Source organism: Paramisgurnus dabryanus, chromosome 7 (genome assembly GCF_030506205.2).
Source record: "Paramisgurnus dabryanus chromosome 7, PD_genome_1.1, whole genome shotgun sequence".
NCBI classification, from domain to species: domain Eukaryota; kingdom Metazoa; phylum Chordata; class Actinopteri; order Cypriniformes; family Cobitidae; genus Paramisgurnus; species Paramisgurnus dabryanus.
Genome location: NC_133343.1, coordinates 7,602,974 through 7,626,464, shown reverse-complemented (window position 1 = coordinate 7,626,464; position 23,491 = coordinate 7,602,974). Strand labels below are relative to the sequence as shown.

Below are 23,491 nucleotides of genomic sequence, written 5' to 3'. Positions count from 1 at the left end.
ACACTTAGCGAGGATTTACGATAAACATTTTTTTTTATTAGCAAATTCTTTACAATACCCAAAAAATCATGAAAACAAACACAACAGAGTCAACTGAGAATACAGTGACACACACTCATTCTTGATTGATTGCAGATAAACACATAACACTGCTCTAAATGTATCTGTACTTATGTTGTATAGAAAACACGCTGTAAATTAAGTTTCAGTGTTTCAAATGCAGAAAAGAAATAACCAACCAGTAAAGTGGTGTTTATACAGCAAAATACTAAGTTGTAATGCACCTTAACCCTGGAGAACCAACGGGTCAAATTTGGCCAATGTTAATTGATGCTAAGAGAAGGGTTCTTGGGTTCTCCAGGGTTAAACACCTATTCGAACAATGAGAGATACTAAACACAGCTGTCCAAAACAACTTGATTTAGAGTTAAGTGAGCCATACTGCACCGCAGAGGATTGCAGAGGTGTTTGGCTTGTATTTTGGTTCCTGGCTGTATCAATGGTAATAAACCTTAAGAGGTTTACAGAAAACCATGGCTGTCTTAAGATTTTTGTTTGGTTAGATCATGTGTTTTCATTTAACACTCTCTTATCATTAATACATACATTAAACGACTAAGAAGGGGGATTAGGTGGAATTTAGAAAAATCCAAACAATTTCCTAAACACAGCCAAATCTGTTTCTGTCCGTTGCTTTATATTTCAAAAATCGAATAAGCTCCTGATTTAAAGAACGCTTTGTGTACAACTATGCAAATTTTGAATTTTGTATCTGTTTTTAATTTTTTTTTAATAATTAATATTTTAAAGTAGCAAGTATCATTTAAAATTAAGATAAAAAATTACGTTTCTTCACTGAGCTCGCTTTGCATTCTGGGATTGAAAGCATACATGCAATGCTGCCTTAGACATTAACACATTTTTAGGGCAGCATAATGTTGCCGTCAATTGCTTTGAACAGACTTCATGTAGAAAGTGCATTTATGATGCCTTAAAACGCTGTCTTGGAGTTTTGCATATAATGCTACACACAGTTACATTTTTTAAAAAGCCTCTTACAGTTTGATCGCCAAGCTACTTTTAAAGGGATAGTTTCACCTAAAATGAAATATCTGTCATCATTCACACTGTAAAAATGGAAAGATGGATCTACTTTTTAAAGAAGAAAAGAATCCATTCAGCCAATCTCCAGGTCTGGCGGTACCACTCCAGGTCTGGTTAGCATAGCTTAGCATAATCCATTGAATCTGATTAGACCATTAGCATCACACTCAAAAATTACCGAAGAGTTTCAAAATTTAAAACTTGACTCTTCTGTAGTTACATTGTGTACAAAGACCGAAGAAAAATTAAAAGTTGCGATTTTATAGGTCGATATGGCTAGGAACTAAACTCTATTTCTGGCGTAATAATCAAGCACTTTGCTGCCGTATCATGGCTGCAGCAGGCGCAATGATATTACGCAGCGCCTGAAAATAGTCCCCTTGGTAACTTTCAATAGCTGGGGACTATTTTCGGGTACTACGTAATATCATTGTATCATCAAGTTTTAAACAGGAAAAATATCAAAACTCTTTGGTCATCTTTGAGGGCGATGCTAATGGTCTAATCAGATTCAGTGAATTATGCTAAGCTATGCTAAAAGTGGTACCGCCAGACCCGGAGATCAGCTGAATGGATTCCAAAACGGTAAAAATTAAATGTTTAATCCAACTTTCACTTTTTATAGTGTACCAAAGTCCTTTTTAGGGGCGGATAACACAGAATGCCTTTATGGCAGTGGCCTTTTTTACTGGTTTTCTATGGGCAGTGAGCATTATGCGCGCTGTTTATCCACGCCTAACACCTCACATGCCATGCATTTTTGAAGGAGCGCTTTTGTCTAATCAAATGGGGAAGAGGCGGGCTTTCCATTTTGGTGACGAAAGTTTAATGCAGTTCTAAACGTAGGTTCGGGAGGAGCCTAAACATTCAGGCCTGTCAATCATCATCATCATGGGCGTATATAAGGCAGCCTTCAGGCCTTCCTTGAACTTGTGGCTCGAGCCCCAGCCTCAGGTTCGCTCTCTCTGAAGGTTCAGAGCTCAGGTACAGAGCTCCCTTCGAGGACAGCAAGCCAAGTTTGTTTACCATTAATCATTAAGACCTGAATGCGCAGGCAAACTAGTGAACCGTTGTTTGGAACAACCGGATGGTGCACTCACTCACTGTCTCCTACTTGTTTGTACACCTCTTACTCTCGATTAAGCGCCCTCTTTATAAAGTTTTGCTAATATGACAAAAGAATGCTCACGCTTCAATATTTGATTGACAGGACAGCAGCCTCTGTGGTTGCCTAGTAATATATTGTGCTGCGCACAAGTAAAAAAAAAGCAGTGCGGTCCATTAAAAACACGTTCTGTGTGATCGGCCCCTAAGGAAGTCGCGTCACTGCCCCGCTATTTTTGCAACGCCTCCAGGTCTTGATAGAGCAAGACCTGTCAATTTTGGACATGCGCAAGGTCCCTCCGAAAGTGGTTTTGATTCTTTAATGGTTGATGATTGGCTCTTTTTTCTGGGAGGTGGAATTCCGATCTCCCCCATCAATACTAGTGACGCATCTTGTTTATAATAAATATTTTTGCGTGTACTCATCCTCATATTGTTTTAAATCTATATGACTTTATTTATTTTGCCGAGCACAAAAGAAAATATTTGGATAAATTGTGGTAAGTAAAACAAATACTATGCAAGTGGACCATCAACTGTGTGCTTACATCATTTATCAAAATATCTTCTTTTGTGTTCAACAGATTAAACAAACCCATACAGGTTTAAAACATGATTTTCAGAATTTTCATTTTTGGATGAACAATCCCTTTAATAAGACAGATGGTTTGATCAGGACCTGACCTGATACAGAAAATTCAAAAGTCCCATTTCGTTGCTGAAAAAAACTAGATGCAACAAAAAAGCAGCAGCCAGGCTGAAACAGTAAAATCCCTACAGATGACATGACGTGGAAGAAAACATTTTAAAAATAAAATATAAATGGCACTTTTGGTTGAAAAACAGTTAAGGAGCGCCTGTGCTTTCACCTAGAAAATGGTATAAATGTGTGTAGGTGTATGTGTCCTTATCACTCAACAAAATTACACAATATCTTACGTAACTGTCACATTTTAGTTTTAAAGTTTGCTATTAACAGGAAAGTTATGATGAGCAGGCAGAGAATGTGATAACACAGTAATAGCACAGAAACAATACAGTGACACTCCCCCATTGCATCAACAAGACCGAGGTCTGTTCCATTCAGTTCAGCAGAGGAAATTCAATTTGGTTCAATTCGCAGTTCAATTTCAACCCAATAGATCTTTAAGCAGCCTTTCAAGGAATCCCTTCCATTTGTCTCCTGGAATGAAGTCAATTCCCCTCCTGAACTGAAACAGCATGGAAATAAAATCGACCCTCATGCATTCACATGGAGGGAGTCGTTTTGGCTGAACATCTCCATGCGAGTTGGCTCCCACACTGCAGCTTTGGTGATTTACTTTGATAAACAAGCATCTTAATTCCCTTTGGTGGGATTCATAAAAGCTCAAAGGAAGTAAACAGACACATTTGTAGCGAGGTCAACATACTTCCAGTGTTTGGGATGAAGTAAACTAAACGCTATTTTTGCACGAAGCCTTAAGTTGAACATCTAGCTCTCTATATATCACTCTCTCTTTCTCACTGAGCAGTTTCACACTTGGCGCTTATAGCAATGTTTTATTTTGGCAAAAAATATCCAAATTTGTTTCCCTTTGCAAATATTGCTCAATTTGCGTATTTTTCAAAAACAGTCCATAACATTCTTAACAGTATGCCCCCATGTACAACAAAGTGTTAAAATGCGGCTGAAAGTGGCAGGCAAATGCCGACTGTGGGCGCTTGGCAGATTTTTTCAGCTAAGGGGGTGTGTACACCAAGGTGTTTACGCCTGTGGCCGGCATTTGTTTTCAATGGTAGCATTTTTTTTCTACAATTTGAAAATGTTCAACTTTGGTTGAAACGCTCAGCTTGTCAGTGTCACTTTTCACTAAGCCGTCCAATGACAGTGGAGGAGGGGTGGGATAAATACCACAATAACCAAATGGGGCATCCTATAACGACTAATAAACAAATCAGAAGTATCATATCACCCAAAGCGCTTAGCTAAAGAAACGTTAGCAGTTGCCGTCGCCTGCCGTTTTCAGATTGGCGGTCAGATTGTCCTACCCACGCTTAGCATAGGAAGCGATTGAAAACATTAGCCGGCAGCAGAAAAAAGCACTTTGGTGTACCCGGGGCCTTAATGGGTGCTATAGATTGAATAACACTACAGTATACAATATATGAGAGTATACTTAGTATGAAAATTGTTGTTTCCACTAAACCTGCTGTGTGTCCCCACATGAAAAAATACTTTAGTTTCCATACAGTAACAATTGTAGTAAAATTCCTAGATAATATAATGTTTTGCAACCTTACACAGCCCAGTCTCACAAAACTGCGTACCTATAGTCACGTAATTTTTTTTCTTTTTTGTGATACTGTCACGAATTTCCAAGTTTTTTCCTGATTGTATCACGAATTTCTGTTTGTGTGTCATTGTCACATATTGGTTACTCAACTGTTTTGTCCTATTTTCTTACCATTGTCGCTTCGGTTTAGGGTTAGATTTACAAAAAGTGACATCCTAACCCAAACCCAACTCTAACCCTAACGCCAGGCGACAATGTTTTAAAATGTAGAAAATGTAAAAAAAAATAATAGTATAAACCAATATTTAAAGTGGCATCCTAACGCAAACACCAAATCTAACCCTAAACCGAAATGAAAATGGTTTGGAAATAGGAAAAAGCAGTTGAGTAACCAATACGTGACAATGACACATAAACAGAAATTGGCGATGCGATCACGAAAAAACGCAGAAATTCATGACAGTATCACGAAAAAGAATAAAAAAATTACGTGACTATAGGTACATAATTTTGTGAGACTGGGTAGCCTTACCATAGTAAATATTAACACATACTACAGTATTTACTATAGTTCATTAAGTTACTACATTAAAGGTGCCAAAGAATACATTGAAATAATCTGTTAAATTGTTCTCTGATACATAGAAAGTCTATTAAGTGAAAAATATATCCAGAGACGGTTTTACATGTCCATGTACAACCCTAGGATTTACCGTTAGAATAAAAAGGTCTATTATTACTTTATTTGAAAGGGTCATGAATAATAATGTTGAGCTCTGCTCTGATTGGCTGTTTCATAGAGCAGCTCCTTCAGTAGCTCTGTGTGTGTAAACCATAGACTGTAAAAAAAAACATGGACGACGCCATGTTCGCTCTCTTCCATTGGTGAAAAGTGGAGCCGCCAGTGTCCAGATACGGCGTTGAAATCTTGGAATCGTGAGTCTGCGCAGTAGCGATTTCAGGACCAGTACTGCGCAGTAGTGAGCAGGAAGTAAAGCCGCAAAATCAAGACCCCGCCCTCGCAGAATGCACTTATCACAGCTGTCAATCATAACCTGACACCACCGTTCTTATAGCATTAAATAACTAACTAAAAAAAACCTCTTTCACCGCCAGCATTTTTAAAAAAAGTTGCCAGCCAGCGCCAGTGTTTTTCATGATTTTCACCAAAGTTTAATGCCTTCCAGAAAATGTTCTTCTTTAAATATATAAACATACAATATACCAAATGAAAGAACAAATCCTCTGCTTTCAAAAAAAAAAAAAAAATTCATCCTACCTTCAGTGGTTCTTTTGTAATCAGCTTTTGAATATGGGTAGGTTTCTGCAAAAACACCACATTTTGAGCAAAAAGCAGAGATAATTCCATTTTTGTGACGGACTTTTCATCGAGATCCTATTCAGAGCGATCTTTAAAACAGACACGGACATGCAGCCGCTTGCCATAGGGCAATTTTTTCCGGGTTTAAAAAGTTGCGGAAGGGCGCAAGCGGTATTGCGGAAAGACGGAAAATCTCGTCATTGGCGGGGAAGCGTTTTCTCTTAATTGACGAGATATCTCGTCAATGGCGGGGAAAGAGTTAAAAACAAACACGTGAATTAACATTGGCGTGATAGTAACTACAGTATATGACAGAAACCAGCTTTGGAAAAAAAGATAATTGAAGTGTAATTAAATTGTTTAGTTGGTCTCAAGTCCCATTGAATAACATGGGGGAGGTGGGGTTTATGACCTATACTGGGACCAGTCACTGGGGGGCGATCGAGACGTTTTGTCTTCACTTTTCAGGGCTTGTGCGGCATGCTTGATGTAAACAGATTTTATGTTTGAGCCTGTATCAGACAGAATTTAAGGAATAATCAATTGTTTGGAGATTGTTAACGGACGTTTCTGAGTGGTAAGTTTGTGTTTTTTTAGTATGGACCTGTATAACGTAACTGTAACGTCACTAGTAGAACTTTAGCCTAAACGCTAGCAATAACTAGCATAAAGCGCTAACTTAGCAGCAGTCACAAATTTGTTTTTAGCATTGTAACAACATTCTACGGCACCTTTAACAAAGTGTAGTAATTACTATAATATACTACAGCATACTACAATTTACTACACCTTACTATAGTACATATAATGGATACTAGAGTATTTTTTCATGTGGTTCATTTCCGCATCACGAAAAACTTAACAGGATTCACAAACCCACCCCAAACTCAGACTTATTGGTTGACCAATATACGATGCAAATGAAAAGGATGCTGTGTTTTCATTCATGTCAATTTAAATTCTCCATCCACCTGCTAAGGTGTTTCTGTGTTCGGCTGCTCACACTTCCAGAGCAATCAGCAATGGTGAAAGTGCCGCAAAGTTTAAGGTAAATTGACCTATAAAAGTGCATACAAACAAATTTACAAGCAAAAGCTGTTTGCTTTTGACCACCTAGTTTACTGAAGTGGACTGAATTGGGATTTGTGGTATGTGGAGATACTCTCTTTCTCTCTGTCTCTCTCTCACACACAAATCATTTATATCAGACACTTTCCTGAGGTTTAATCACTCTCACACGTACACAGACGTAGAATCTATTAATGGCCAGGATCTGTCAGTTCTCCGTGAAAATAAAGAAACTGGAGTTACAATTAAAGCTCACCACATAAATAACCATTACAAGGCCACACACACACACAGGATGTACACCATGGCAATATGGTCAACCAAGCTAGAGTCCAACTACCACATCTGTTACTGTGACTTCTTATCTCCATGGCACCCATAACACATCCATTAGACATATTAATTTCTTTGCTGTGCTCCCCAGTACGTGGATGTCTCAAAACGGAGGAGTAAACTCTCACCATCGCTCTAACTCAGATATATGTGTCCGTCATGTAAGATATACCAATGCTTCTATTCGGTTTTCATCTAAATGAGGAGGTCAGTATCTTGCAATGACCTGTTAGGCTTAACTTAGAGGGGGCTTAAACATTATTGTCCACTTCCAGGTAGGATAAAGGAGAAACTGGGCTCATATCCTTTAGAGCTTCTGTTGAACAACCTACTGGACAGATTTTTACTGATGCCGTTGTGCTTCGAAGGCCCCTGATTGAGCCCCTACACTATGGCTTTAAGCAAGTCCCTCCCTTTCATCTCCAGTCCACTAGGGGAGCTCTCACACACGATCAGCTCAAGCACCGCAGTTAGAAGGTGAGCATAAGCGCTCAGCATGGTGTGTTCGTGTCGAGGCAGAGGTGTTGGTGAGAAGAAACAGCAGATGTTGAGGTTCCGTTGTTCTGTCCAATCATGGCTACTGTAAGAGACTCCAGGCTTCTGAGAGAGTCTTCGTGATTGGGCCGCTTGAACGATGAGGTTGTGACATCTGCCGATTGGCTGAACCCAGTTTGCTTGTCCACTGTGTCATCCCCCGAGGGCCTGTAGAGGGGACTGCCTTCAGACCTAGAGTCAGAATTGGAGTTACCGGGAAAACTAAATTCCTCAAAGACGCCAATCTCACCCTGGGTTGATGGATAATATGTCTTGGTGAGGCTGGTTCTTGGGGAATCACCTTCAGAGACATTCACTCCAAGGTTGGCGGTTGGGTATGAATATCCTACAGGTGGCAAGGGATTAGAAGGAGATATACCTGGGGGCAGGTACCCTGAAGGAGCAGGGGGAGGGCTGTAGCCAGCAGGAAGGACACCCTGGGAAGGGTAGCGAGTGTTTGGGTAACTGTACGTGGCTAGGTTAGGCGAAGTGTTAGCACTGTAGGCTGGCACCAGGCTGGCATGGGAAGGGGTAGGGTGGAAAAGAGAGCCACCGTATGTACCTACAGGTTGCAGGTAGGTAGTGCTGTATGGGGCGCTGGTGTATTCTTGATTTCCAGGCTGACTGGTGCAATTACTGCTGGAAAAAGATTCCGACAGGCTCCCGTTGCCTATAACAGGTGAGTTACACACACTCACAGAAACATCGGACACACTTAGCGGCGCTTTAGGAAGAAGTTCGGGGACACAACCCAACGGGGTATACACACTCTCCAGCCAAGGCTCTGTCTCTATCTTTCGTCCGTTAAGAAGAGGAGGGCCGTTATTCACAACACCTGGTGCACTGACGCTAACGGAAATAGCCGCGTCAGGATATCCCATAAGTCCGCTTTCACAAGGTAGATCCAGAATGGCAGAATATCTCTCAGCATATCTCTTGAGGAGGTTAGAGGCAGTCAGAGCCGAAATGTCATCGTTCGCCCATGAATGCTGGTATGCTGCAGCGGAGGACGAACTTGTTAACCTCGGATCTCTAAGTACTTCAATCTTACGTCCTGGAGAGCGAGTAGTGGAGGTGATGTCATAGTGTTGCTCCGCCCACTGTGAATGCTCAGGGCTCCACTGCATCGTCACGCCTGTCAGTGAAATAAAGGAAACAATAATCAAATACATTATCTTTGTTTCAACATTAGATAAAGCTAACTGAAATACAAAAATATAAATTACATCACAAACGAACTTAGGAAAAATACTATTTCTATTACAGTCTCAGAACGTACCCTCCACATAAACTTGCTAAAAGAAAAATAAGAAAATGAGATATTTTTTATATCTAAATAATTTCTCCCATACATCCATGAGATTAAATGGTGAGTAAACGAAAATTTTGCAGGCGATAGAAATGCAGGCGATAGAAACAAGGACATCACGACAACGTCAAGCCACATTTGACGCAAACGTCAGCTGATACAGCTAGATGTTCAGATGTTCGCTACGTCAGAATTTTTTCACCAATGCGTTTCCATCTCCCACTATTCGCATTTAGGCAACTTAAAAAACACCTCAAGCGAGCGTAAAAACTTTTGTCTCTATCACTCGTTTCTTATGCGATACTTCAAAACGTGCATAAAATCAGGCTGATGGAAACCCAGCTAATGCCACAAACCGAGGTTAGATTTTCTGCAAGCCAATATTGTTGTATTTTAGTGCGAACCCAAACCTTTCTCTTCAAATTTTCAGTGAACTACACCATGGTCTATCAACATCATGACCATCAAGCTTCCAAAAGGGCTTTTCACACTGGTAGAGTTAACCCTGGGTTATTGTAAACCCCAGGCTACGTAATCCTGGGTATAACCCTGCATGTTCATAACCTGACGATTCACACTGTGTAGTCCTAAACCCTGGGTTAACGTTTTCATTTGCATATTTGTGGTGTCAACAGTCATGATTGGAAAAAAGTGACATCAAACTGGCTGAATTAATATAGCGGGCTGTCGCTTATAGTAACCGCTTGACTTGTGCATCCACATCTTTGACAAAACAGGTCGCAACGTTGATCTTTCTTAGCTATTTTTTAAGCCTCCCGGGATGTCTTTTTCCTCTAAGGTCCCGTACACACTGCATATATTAAGTCGGTTGTCACTTCACTTCACATTCTGTTCTGTACAAACACAGTTCTGTAATTTACGGGACTGACAACCGCATTCTACAACCAAATTAACTCCCGCAAAATGCAGGTAGTGACAACCGCATTTACAGAAACTCTGCATAGTGTGTACATAACCGAATTGAACAACTAATTAATAAAGTGTTTAAACATGCATCATGGAAATGACATGTCTCTCTTCTAAAAAAAAAAAATGCCTAGAAGGGGAAAAGTCTTCTGTATGCGCGGTGCAGAAAATGACAGAGGCACGAGCGTTTGCTGACTAGTGTTGCCAGATCTTGCACAAAAAAACAACAAACAACAAACATCCAATAATAAGCTGAAATAAATCCAAATGCTTTACCTCAAAGATCAAAATATTGAGATTGGCATCTTCACACTTTAATAAAACCAAAAGCTTGATCGTTTCATAAATGGTTAAGCGCCAAAAAGTATGTAAGTACAAAACAGACGAGGACCTGGCAACACTGCAAGATGCAATACATAACGCCAAGACGGAGGCTTATTGCAAAACATAACGCTGTTAAATTATTTTGGTCAAAGCTGTGAGTGATAAGCACGCATGACGACAGAACGTTGCTAACTTGCTATGGTTATCTTTGTGTCAATCATCACATTTTCGGAAGTGAGTCTTGTTCTAAATGAAACGAACATTTAGGGGATTCACTCGAAAGTTTGCAGTGTGTACGAGGCCTAATTCATGTATTTTCAGTACACAGATGTTGATATGAGGTATGTGCTCTTCCGTTTCTGATTGGCTGTCCGTTGCTAAGCATTGAGTCATAACATTCTAACCCTTTTTGTTTCACACTGGATGCGTTTGGCACCACAATGCGGGGTTAAGCCCACAAAAGCTGGGGTAACCCTACTTCAGAGTAGGGTTTCAGAACCTTGAGTTAATTTCAGGGATACTGAAAAACTAAAACACTCCTTAACCTAGGGTTAAAAGTAGGGTTTAGAACGAAGATAACCCGGGGTTAAGTGCAGTGTGAAAAGCTATAAACTTTATTAAACACCTTTACAAACATGTTCCCTCATGAGGAAAGATCTTATTTAAGGAATTTAACCAATACTCCATTTTAAAAAAACATTGATTTCGGGATGATGGAACCGGAAGTGCTAAAATGCTTGGTTCTGGGTTATGCCTATAAAAGGAATTGCGATCCCTGCGACACTCTATAATTTAATAAAGTAAACAAAGAAACAAAAAGGCTTTTAAAAAGTGAAAATTATTTAAAAAGTGAAAATTATTATATATTCCAGTGGTGAATCTAGATCTTACAAACACACCAGTATCTCTATATTTCATGAGCTTTAATTTGACAAAATGAGCTAGATTAATGGCGAAGTTTAAATTCAGCAGCGGACTGATAGCTCTTGAATCACCCCCACACACACACACATCAAGAATAGCTCTCAGATGATATCATTAGGGTCTGATGCTGAGACACAGCAGAAGGCTTCATCTCAAGTGGATAAAATAAAAGCTCTTTAATGTAATCAAGAAACCTCATATTACACTCCCTCTGTTTCTCTCGTGGCTTCATTGACTTGCACACACCACACGGGAACATAATATTTCAGCATACTGTAATAATGATTGATCAATAACGTTGCTCTCGGCATTAGCAACTGAACCCGATGACAGATGTCACCCCTAAAAATACCGTATCTCTGTCATTACAGCTCCACTTGCGCACGCACACACAAAAGCGTGACTAGATTTTCGTTTATAATACAAAAGACTTTTCTTTGGCTTTGAACTTTGGCATATGGCTAAATGGGAAAACAGAACACAGAAAGAGAAATATTATTGGCTATAAAATATAACATGGATCACACGTGCTGATAAAATGTATAACTTGTAATGCACTGTAGGTCGATTTGGAGAAGTGTGTGCCAAATGCTTAAATGTAAAATAAAAATATTTCAAATGCTAGGAATGTTTAAAGGTGGGATCAATACAAGTGGAAGTCTTATGCATCCGAAACAAGTGTTATGCTGAAATACAAAAGGGGAAATAAAACAAAGTATGAGACATATACTCCATATCACAGCAGATGGATATTGATTTTGAACTAATGGAGGAAAATTTACATGTTCTATCCATCTCAATTAAAAACTGCCCAATTACATTCAATTCTATCAAGTAGCAAATCTCGTCTGATCAATACACAAGACTTGAGGTCACTCTGTACTCTCTCATGGGGAAAAGGCTGGATTTACACCAAACACACACACTCAAAAGTGTTGAAAAAAAACTGCCACTGTTCATTGCACAGCAACACTGTAAGAAAAAATTGTCAAAAATTGGTCCCAAGCTCTCACTGGGGCAGTACCCTTCAAAAAGTTCCTAATGTCTACCATTTAGGCACAAATATATTTAGTACCAATATTGCACTGATATGCACTCTTTGGAGTGACTTCAGACTCGACTTGAGACTCGGCCCTCAAAGACTTTAGACTCGACTCGGACTCGATTCCCCTCCCTCCGTTACCTACAACCTGCCCACGACGTAACACGTCTGTCAACTTTAGATGACAGAAAAAATATTTACTGAATATTCATGTATAATAATAATGAAGAAAAATTAGGAAAATGATGTGTCCATGCCTGATGTTCTCATCCTCCGCAACACTTTTTGAGAACAGTTTAAGCACACATACAGAATTTTAATAAAGTTTGATTTTGAGTGACCAAGCACATGGACCAGTTACTTCAAGATGGCTACCAGGTAAGATAATTTTTTTACAGTTAATTTGAAATATTGTCTTGTCAGAATGCTTACACGACATTTGATTATCATTACCGCAACAGATGCCTATTAAATGATAATTTAATTAATAGAAGCATAATACTTTGATTTTAAATGCATGTGCAGAATCTCCAAATTATGTTCTTTCAGGTTTGTCATGTCATTTTGAAAATATGTCAGTGTTGATGTTTTCTGACTGTTGCGGTAATGAGATTTTTTAGGACTAATTTTTTTAATTATGTTACAAAAAGTGTTAAATGATAAGTACAAGTGTTTAAATTAATGTTCCCATTTACTCCAGACTTTGTTTTTCAATGTCTGGTGGGAAAAAAGTAAATTTAAGCAATTTTTACATTTTCATGCTTGACATTTTTAAAACCAAGTTTTCGTGAGAATCACCCACATACAGAGAGAAGTGTTTCAAAAGTTAAGCCAACATAAAAAGCTTTCTTTTCTTGACAGGGCATACACAAAAAATGATCTCACAGTATTCTTTTTCTAATAAAAACATTTGTTTATGTCTTAAGAAACCAATCAGAAACCAGTATGGGCTTATTTGTTCTTTAAGAGACAGTAACCTCAATTTACCTACTAAATGTCTGTGTCATTTATGTTAATCAAACAACCCAAGACAAACAGAAAATCAATTCTATTGCTCTAATAATAATAATAATATTAATATTAAATTTGTACAATTATTTCTGTACCTAATGCTAATTTTAGACCCTACTTAATGTGCAACTTTGTTCTTTTTATAAATGTTTGTCATTTCCTTATTTGTTATTAGAGTTTTATTTGTTACAACGAGACTTGACTTGGACTCGAGCCCAGAGACTTGAGACTTGGACTCGAGCCCAGAGACTTCAGACTTGACTTGGACTCGAGCTCAGAGACTTGTGAGCATCTCTGCTCTTTGGTACCAATATGGTATCTACTATAAACTCTTTAGGTGAAAATGTCTACTTTGTGAAAGGGTACCAGCTAGGGACAATTTTTTACCATCATAAATTAGTTCCAAAGTCACACATTAAGGTCATTAAGCATTCAATGTTAAATCAAAAAAAATAATTTTGTACAATAAAGGGGAACAAATAATCATGGATTATTGTTAATAATATATAACAAATTAGTAGGACAGGTAAAAACAACAAAAAAAATAAGAAAAACAATAAAATGACATTAACGATAACATCGATACAATGTCTGGTATAGTTAAAGGTGTTTTTCAGCTAAACTTCCTTTGCTCTCTTTTAACATTTGAGACTCCTGAGACGCATTAGTAGTAATTGATTCATCATAAATTGATCATTGAAACATTGATATTTGTATCATCAATACAATAGATGATGACATAAACTAGATTGGATATTTTTTGAGTGGTCAATGAATACAGCCGGTGGAGGAAGTTGCTTGTTCTGGTTGGTTGCCAAAGCATTGCTAGTTTCTTTCGTGTTCTGGGTGGCTGCTAACGGGTTATTATGGAGTAAATTGCTTGTTGGTTTCATGTCTCCCTTAACCCTTAAATGCATATTTTGGGTTTTTGAGACCCGGAATGTCTTTAGAGGCATATGATCAGCATAGGCGAAGTTTGAGGGGGGCAGGGGGGCTCTGCCCCCCAAACCAGAGCCACATATGTTTTTCTGAGCCAAGCTATTAATGAAATAGAAATATATGAATTAATATTTTATTTGTCTATTCTTAATATTTTAATAGGTAGGCTGAGTAACTTAAAGCTGTTTTTATTCATTTAAGCCAGGGGTGGGCATTCCTGGTCCTGAAAGGCCACTGTCCTGCAAAGTTTAGTGTGTTTGATTATGGTTGGAGCTAAACTTTGCAGGACAGTGGCCCTCCAGGACCAGGAATGCCCACCCCTGATTTAAGCCATATTTAAAAACCATCTCCGTCAAAAATGTTATAATGATATTAGCCAAATATTCTCGGCATGCATTATACATTCATCAAACACTTTCAGTACAAATCCGCTTAATCTCGGCCTCAGGCCATTCAGAAATACACTTTCTTTGCAGAATCTGTTAAATGGCACAGTAATTTTTCAGCAAAGTCCTCTAAGTGCACGGAAGAAAAATTGACAAAAGAAAACGGCATGCGTACGTCGCAAAATGACTAAAGTTGGTAAACATTTGTGAAAATAAGGCACTTTAATTACCGACTAATAACCTTTTCATTGTCATTAAAGTGAAATTACTGAACCGAAACATAAGAGCCTGATAAAAAAGCTCATTTTTATTTATTTGTTTATAGGCAGAAATTGCAATTGTTAATCAAGTATTCGGACAGTTTTGTACTAATAATAAGAACGATTAGAGATCGTTTTTAGATATGCATTCCAGGTCGCTAAAGATCCAAATATTTAATAATGATTGCCAAAAAAAATCATGCATTTGAGGTTTATGTCTCTATAACTTGTTGGTGTCCAGCTATGCTGTGCTAAATTTGACTGCTCAGAAAAGTAAACTCACATCAACATTGAGTTTATTGTTCCTTGCCTTGGAAGGTTTGATCTACATATAAACAGTAAACTTACTATTCCACAGTATAAAGGTAAAGTATTGTACTATACTGTACTATTTATTTAGGCATCTATTTATTTGAGCCATTCTGTGACTGGTTGCAGATATTGGTATAAGCATATTTTTCACTGGTGTTAAACCAAATGATGGGTGATATTCTGTTTGGATTTAATCTAAAGCCCAAGCCAATATTAGCCATGGTTTGTCTGAACTTCTGGGTTGTATTGTACAGAACCACCTGGACAATCCCATTAGCCACAATGCTGCTGATCTGGTATATGTGTACTTGTGTGTGTGTATGTGTACGAATGAGTGTGTGTTGGCGTTTTAGAGAATGACTTTCTGTTGTACCAATATTCCCTCTGGCCACAAATCCTCTAGAGAAGGATCATCACATACACAGACACAGAGATTTCTAAAGCTGTGTTCCATACACTAGAGGAAGACGTTTCATTAGCTGGTTTAAAAAGAAGAGATCTTCACTTCATTGGTTGCTTCTTACTGGGAATTAAACTCTTCAAACAATGCTCACACTGTCAGCGTATGTAAATGTATATGGGCTGCTATTTAAAACCAGAATCAAATCGACAGACAGTAAGACTCACTTCTCCTGAGTGAAATCTCAGGTTTCTCCGGCAGCAAAATCAATACGTCACACAAACGTACACTCGCACCCGCACCTACACACATTACATCCATAAAATGCTTTTATTGAGTAATTAAACACCCATTACTGTTGCCGACAGCAAAACAGTAAAAAGACAGACATAGACAAAATACACACACACACACACTTCTAATCCAGACCAAAGACCTCAACTAGTGCCTATTATAATACAAAATTATATTTCATCCACAGATAAATGACACTTCAGTGTTTAATAGTTTACAGGGAAAAGGCGAGAATTTGTGTGTATTTTACAAGTTGGCTTAAGCCCTGGGTGTAGATATGGGTATTTTTACGCATTTGCAAGTGTATGTGCACAGTCGAATGGACAGCCTTGCAAAGCATATTCATTTGACTCATACACATGCACTGAAGTGCGACGCACGCACATTGTGACAAATTGCAATACCGTGGCCTACATAGTACATACTCCTGTTCGCGCATGCACAACCTACGTGTAACATATCATTGTTAATTTGAGCCGTTTTAACAACACAATCTCATGGCAAGTCGTGTTATAGTCACAAAAAAATTATTAATTTATTTGTGTCCATGGCACAAATTTCAGCTTTTAATCGTGTAAAACGAATGTCTTTTGCACAAATTTCTATGAATAGTTTTTCGTGTCCGTGGCATGACTTTCTTTTCGGTGTCATTTTATGTATTGTTGTCTCTTTTTTTTTCATTATCGCTTGTGGTTAGATTTGGGGTTTGGGTTATGTACTTTTTGGTTTCTACATGTTTTTCTTCTGCTTTTAAAACTTTTCTCGCCTGGGTTTGTGGTTAAAGTTGGGGATTGGGTTAGGATGTCTAAAAATGTAACAGAAGTGATTCTAACCACAACCCCAAGCGACCATGGTAAGAAAATACGAAAAAACTATAAGAAAACAATACATAAAATGCCACTAAAAAGAAAGTCGTGCCACGGACACGAAAAACTATTTATAGAAATTACGTGCACAGTGCACTATTTAAATCATTGTTAGTTTGAGTCGTTTAAACAACACAATCTCATGGCAAGTCGTGTTATAGTCACGAAAGATTTGATTCATTTATTTGTGTCCATGGCATGAAATTCAGCTTTTAATTGTGCCTTGAGCACAAATGTCTTTTTCGTGTCCGTCGCACAAATTTCTATGAATAGTTTTTCGTGTCCGTGGCATGACTTTCTTTTCGGTGTCATTTTATGTATTGTTGTTTCTTTTTTTTCATTATCGCTTGTGGTTAGATTTGGGGTTTGGGTTATGTACTTTTTGGTTTCTACATGTTTTTCTTCTGCTTTTAAAACTTTTCTCGCCTGGGTTTGTGGTTAAAGTTGGGGATTGGGTTAGGATGTCTAAAAATGTAACAGAAGTGATTCTAACCACAACCCCAAGCGACCATGGTAAGAAAATACGAAAAAACTATAAGAAAACAATACATAAAATGCCACTAAAAAGAAAGTCGTGCCACGGACACGAAAAACTATTTATAGAAATTACGTGCACAGTGCACTATTTAAATCATTGTTAGTTTGAGTCGTTTAAACAACACAATCTCATGGCAAGTCGTGTTATAGTCACGAAAGATTTGATTCATTTATTTGTGTCCATGGCATGAAATTCAGCTTTTAATTGTGCCTTGAGCACAAATGTCTTTTTCGTGTCCGTCGCACAAATTTCTATGAATAGTTTTTCGTGTCCGTGGCATGACTTTCTTTTCGGTGTCATTTTATGTATTGTTGTTTCTTTTTTTTCATTATCGCTTGGGGTTAGATTTGGAGTTTGGGTTATGTACTTTTATGTATTGGTTTCTACATGTTTTTCTTCTGCTTTTAAAACTTTTCTCGCCTGGGTTTGGTGTTAAAGTTGGGGATTGGGTTAGGATGTCTAAAAATGTAACAGAAGTGATTCTAACCACAACCCCAAGCGACAATGGTAAGAAAATACGAAAAAACTAAGAAAACAATAAATAAAATGCCACTAAAGAGAAAGTCGTGCCACGGACACAAAAAACTATTTATAGAAATTACGTGAACCATTTAAATGATTGTTAGTTTGAGCCGTTTAAACAACACAATCTCACGGCAAGTCGTTTTATACACTGTAAAACCCAACAGTTAACTTAATTCAAACCATTTAAGTAAACCGGTTGCATTAGACCATTTAAGTTTTAAAACACATAAATTTAAGTACCGTGAACTTGAGTCATGTGCAATTATGCACTTATATTTAAGTAGTGTGAACTTAAATATAAGTGCATACCTGCATATGACTCAATTTATTTAAGTTCACAGTACTCAAATGTATGTGTTTTAAAACTAATGCAACCGGTTTACTTAAATGGTTTGAGTTGAGTTAACTTTTAGGTTTTACAGTGTAGTCACAAAAGATTTGATTCATTTATTTGTGTCCATGGCATGAAATTCAGCTTTTAATTGTGAAATGAGCACAAATGTCTTTTCGTGTCCGTCACACAAATTTCTATGAATAGTTTTTCGTGTCCGTGGCACGACTTTCTTTTCAGTGTCATTTTATGTATTGTTTTCTCTTTTTTTTATCTTTGTCGCTTGGGGTTAGATTTGGGGTTTGGGTTAGGATGTACTTTTATATGTATTGGTTTCTACATGTTTTTCTTCTGCTTTTAAAACTTTTCTCGCTTGGGTTTGTGGTTAAAGTTGGGGATTGGGTTAGGATGTCTAAAAATGTAACAGAAGTGATTCTAACCACAACCCCAAGCGACAATGGTAAGAAAATACGAAAAAACTATACGAAAACAATACATAAAATGCCACTAAAAAGAAAGTCGTGCCACGGACATGAAAAACTATTTATAGAAATTACGTGCACTATTTAAATCATTGTTAGTTTGAGTCATTTAAACAACACAATCTCATGGCAAGTCGTGTTATAGTCACGAAAAATTTGATTCATTTATTTGTGTCCATGGCATTAAATTCAGCTTTTAATTGTGCCTTGACACAAATGTCTTTTTCGTGTCTGTCGCACAAAATTCTATGAATAGTTTTTCGTGTCCGTGGCACGACTTTTGTTTTCTCATTTTTTTTCAATTTTTAAATCATTACCGCTTGGGGTTAGGGTAAGATTTGGGGTTTGGGTTAGGATGTACTTTTATGTATTGGTTTCAACATGTTTTTCTTCCACTTTTAAAACTTTTCTCGCCGGAACTTGGGGTTTGGGTTAGAATGTCTAAAAATGTAACAGAAGTGATTCTAACCACAACCCCAAGCGACAATGGTAAGAAAATACGAAAAAACTATAAGAAACCAATACATAAAATGTCACGAAAAAGAAAGTCATTTAAATCATTTAAATCAAAAAACTATTTATAGAAATTTGTTTGACTGACACGAAAAATACATCGTGCTAAAGCTGAATTTTGTGCCATGAACACAATTAAAATTAATCAAATTTTCGTGATTTCGTTGAGATCACTCTGGCTTTTGGATGTAGCGCCATTTCACCATAATCATTGAAGAGCATAGCAAGCCTCTTTGGCTGATTTATTGTCCAATCCCTATTAAAAAGGTCTATACTTCGGCATTAATTTGTATGTTCAAAGTCAATTGTACAAATATGTACAGTTATTAGAAAAAAACTGAAATTATTCCCATAAATCCACCATCAGGTGCGAAAGTAAATCATAAAAAAAATGTACAAATTTGGTCGTACGAAATAGCCACCTCGTAAAATATGCACAAACTGCCATGAGACTTAAAACTAAATCAAAATGATGGTGAGTACAATTTTTTTTAGCTTTTTAGTAATCTATAACTAAATATCGTTATTATGCACTCCTCTCTATCAGTCAAACACTAAATGACCTAAACTACAGTACTGCATAGATCGAGACCATATTATCCATCTATAAATAAAACAGAAAATGCAATTGATACAAAACCACACTCTTTTACATGACACAAAGGGCATGATTTTCACTGTGTGTATGCATGTGTGTGTGAACAGTTCTCCTGTTGTGTCAGGCTGTTTGACCATTGTGAGAGTGGCAGGGTGGAAGCCCTCTAATTCTTCTTTAATGTGAATGGGCCATTCACTCTCAATGTCCTCTCTTCAAAACGCATGACTTTCTAAGTGCTGAGAGAGAGAGAGAGAGAGAGAGAGATGAGGAGAGAGAGCGGAGAGAGAGGAGAGAGAGAAGAGAGAGAGAGAGAGAGAGGAGAGAGGAGAGAGAGAGAGAGAGAGAGAGAGAGAGAGAGAGAGAGAGAGAGAGAGAGAGAGAGAGAGAGAGAGAGAGAGAGAGAGAGAGAGAGAGGAGGAGAGAGAGAGTGTGGTGTGTGTGTGAGAGAAGAAGGCGGAAAAAAGAGAAGACTGACAGCACGTTGTCTCAGCAGCTAAAGCTAAGGTACTTATACTTAGTAAAGTGACTGAAAAAGGTAGTCATATTAAAATGATGCTGAAACTTCGGATTATTAAATAACTGCTCAACTGTCAATCTGACCAAAACACTCACAAAACCTTTGTTGAAAGTTCATCGCAATAATGCAAATTCTGACATTATTTACTATCAATCTTCAATTCTGAAGAACCTTCATGCAGATCTTTTCTGTGCAATTGTAACGGATGCTAGCTGTTACAAGCTGTGTGGTATGTCAAACTCACTCCTCCATCTCAAGAGACACATGAGCGTATGACTCTACATGCTGTGGCCTTTAGCCCCTTGTTAGTGCACCGGAATCTGTCTAATTCATAAAGTTCAGTCTGTCTTGTGAACCGGATTAGCTGGTTACATTGAAAAGAACTAAAACGGATAATAATGTAAGGGGTATAGGGATACAAGGGATATAGCACACAATCATAAGTTATGCGTTTATGGTGGATTCTACAGTGCCTAAAGGGATTAGTTCACCCAAAAATAAAAAATGTTGTCATCAATTATTGTATAAATTTCATTGTTCTGCTGAAAAAAATTGAAGATATTTTGATAAATGCTTGCCACTGAGCGCAACAGTAGGAAAAAAATAATATTAGGGAAGTGAATGGTTGCCCCAGATCTGCTTGTTACAAACATTCTTTCAAGGAATGTTTTAAAGGAATATTTCACCCAAATATGAAAAAATCTCATAATTTATTCAACCTTAACACTTCCCAGATATGTATGACTTACACGAACAAATTATTTAATATCAAATCATGTTATCTTATATGGGTGTCAATGTGGCAAAGGCTCCAAAAGGCAAATTAATCTATTATTAAAAGTAATCTAGATGACTCCAGTGGGTTAATATATGTCTTCTGAAGCTAAACAATTACATTTGTGAGAAAAAGCTATTCATATTTTGAGTATTTCAGTACATTGTCTATACATGGCAATACTGTACAGATAGCGTGGTAAGCTAAAATATGGGTGGAACGATAAATGTAATTGATTTTGCGTGTCTTGTAACAAAACACACATAACAACTAGTCACGAGACATGTGAGAACCAATGAGATTCAGTGTTTTTGACGTGTCGCCATATTTGAATTTTACCTCGCTGATGTGCATGTTTGCATTGCTGTCCCACCAAAACAGGTTTGAACATGAAAGACTGAACGTGAATAAAGCCAAATTAATTGATTTTAGTTAGAGCCCCAACCGATATATCGGCAGACCGATATTATCGGCCGATATTAGGCATTTTCCAAACTATCGGTATCAGCATTCATAATGGCCGATAAATGAATATTTAAAAGAGAAAAAGAAAATGGACGCAACAGCCTTCCAACCATGTCATGAGTGTTGCCGTTGTATAGTTTGTCCACCAGAGGGCACTCTACAAACTCCCTGTTGGCAACACTCGTGTATAAACGCATCATAAATCCTGCAACCTGCTGATCCAGCCAGAGTCGGGCATAGAGAACGGCTAAGTGAGTTCATGGCGAGTTGGTCACGAGACATACAATTGCTTGAATAACAATTAAAAGAACATCCAATCAGGTTCTCTTAACTCAAATAAGCATGACAAAATTTGTGACTCTCATGTCCAGTTTTGCTGCTGTTAAATAACCCGAGAGTGGAAATTACCTAGTAGAATAACATATTATTTTAGTTTAAAACTCATAAATAACTACAAATAACTAATGTTAGGGAAATCTGTTAATGTTTTGTGGCGCGTTTCTGGAAAAAAAATCGGCCCGATATATCGGATTTTAAAACCGACAAACATTTATATCGGTATCGGCCTTCAAAATCCTTTATCGGCTTCGGCGCTCTAGTTTTAGTTAAAAAACACCTTTAATCAAAAAGAATTCGAACTAAATCTAACACAACTGAGTAAGAATTGTAATTTAGAAAAAATTAGATAAAAACCTGACCTTAATATTTTTTCTTTTACTTCCTTACCCTTTCTCTCCCTTACTCTCTCTCTGTTCTGCAGACAGATTATTTAAACCTCCATAAAAGACATAGCTAGGGTTTAAATCACTTTCATATCTCTCTAAATGAGAGACGAACGCCCACGCATGTCAATGACCGATTCAATTTCGCACGCCATTTTTCCACTGCTAATTAACACAGTACCGTGTTCATTTAGAGACACAATGCAGAGCAGTGGGCTGGGGCAGGCCTGGGCGACCGCACGCCGTCTGCTGCTGACATCGGCCTTTAATAGGGCTTTAGCATATTAAACAGCTCAATCATCCCTCGTGCTCTCTCTCTCTCTCTCACACACACACACACACATTTAGACAGGAGAGACACAGTACACTGGTGTTCTGCATTGTAGGGGATAGACATGAGGGGAGACATAAAAAAAAGAAGATTATTACTGGAAAAAGTCTACATTTGTGCTGTTTCTTTAACCATGGGGCAAGTTTTGAACTTTTTCATAACCATTTCTTGAAGCACACCTTTAACACTAAACTAGTTATAGCAAAATCAACATGATAAAAATAAAAATCTTTATATATTATTCATATATCAGTGTATGTACAGAAGAATTCATGAACATTTCTACCAGTGTTATTATATGTATTGGGAAATCAAAATATTAAAAAATTCTGGTTGTGAAAGGCATTCATTTTTTTATATAAATGGGTCAATGACGTGACGTTAATTATTTTGTGTCCGTATGGTTCAATTAAATATAAAATGTTAAAATTTCAAAATAAATTTTGCAGATTACTTGCATACGTTCTAAAATTTCTGGTTTTATTTCATTTCGAAACACTTTTGATTACACTTACATGCCATCAAGGTGAATATAAAATATTTCATATTTCTCATTCTTTGGCGTAACTAGCAGTTACACCATTTGAAATTGTCAGGTCCATTCAGTTCTAACTTTCATAAAAATGGTGCAAATGTAATTTTTTGTTGCATAAAATCAACATAAATACACTATGTGGAATAAAATAAACCTTATGGGTGCTTTAAAAAAAGTTTTTTTAAAAAGATTTTTGAATTTCTCATCTTGCCAAACCGTTTTATCACTGACCCAAATATATAAAAAAAACTCTTTGTCTTGCTAAAGCTAACTTTATAGATAACTTTTTTTTAACATCTTTTGCATAATTTGACAAAATTACTGATAAATAAAAAATTAAGCATAATACAAATGTTGTTGCTGTAAACGTGATAATAAGCTTAATTTTATGATTTTTATTAGTTTCCTCTGACTAAAAATAATTC

General features: G+C 37.4%; 1 protein-coding gene across 2 annotated transcripts in view; it reads right to left on the bottom strand.

Annotated features, from left to right (window-relative positions):
• Nucleotides 1-4,656: 4,656 nt before the first annotated feature.
• LOC135783297 (fidgetin) overlaps nt 4,657-23,491 on the bottom strand; it is a 31,787-nt gene continuing 12,952 nt past the window's right edge. For both annotated transcript variants that reach the window (XM_073815283.1, XM_073815284.1), the window contains one exon: nt 4,657-8,875. In XM_073815283.1, coding sequence (XP_073671384.1) covers nt 7,698-8,875 — 1,178 coding nt within the window. In that variant the 3' untranslated portion in view covers nt 4,657-7,697. The remainder of the gene's footprint in view (nt 8,876-23,491) is intronic.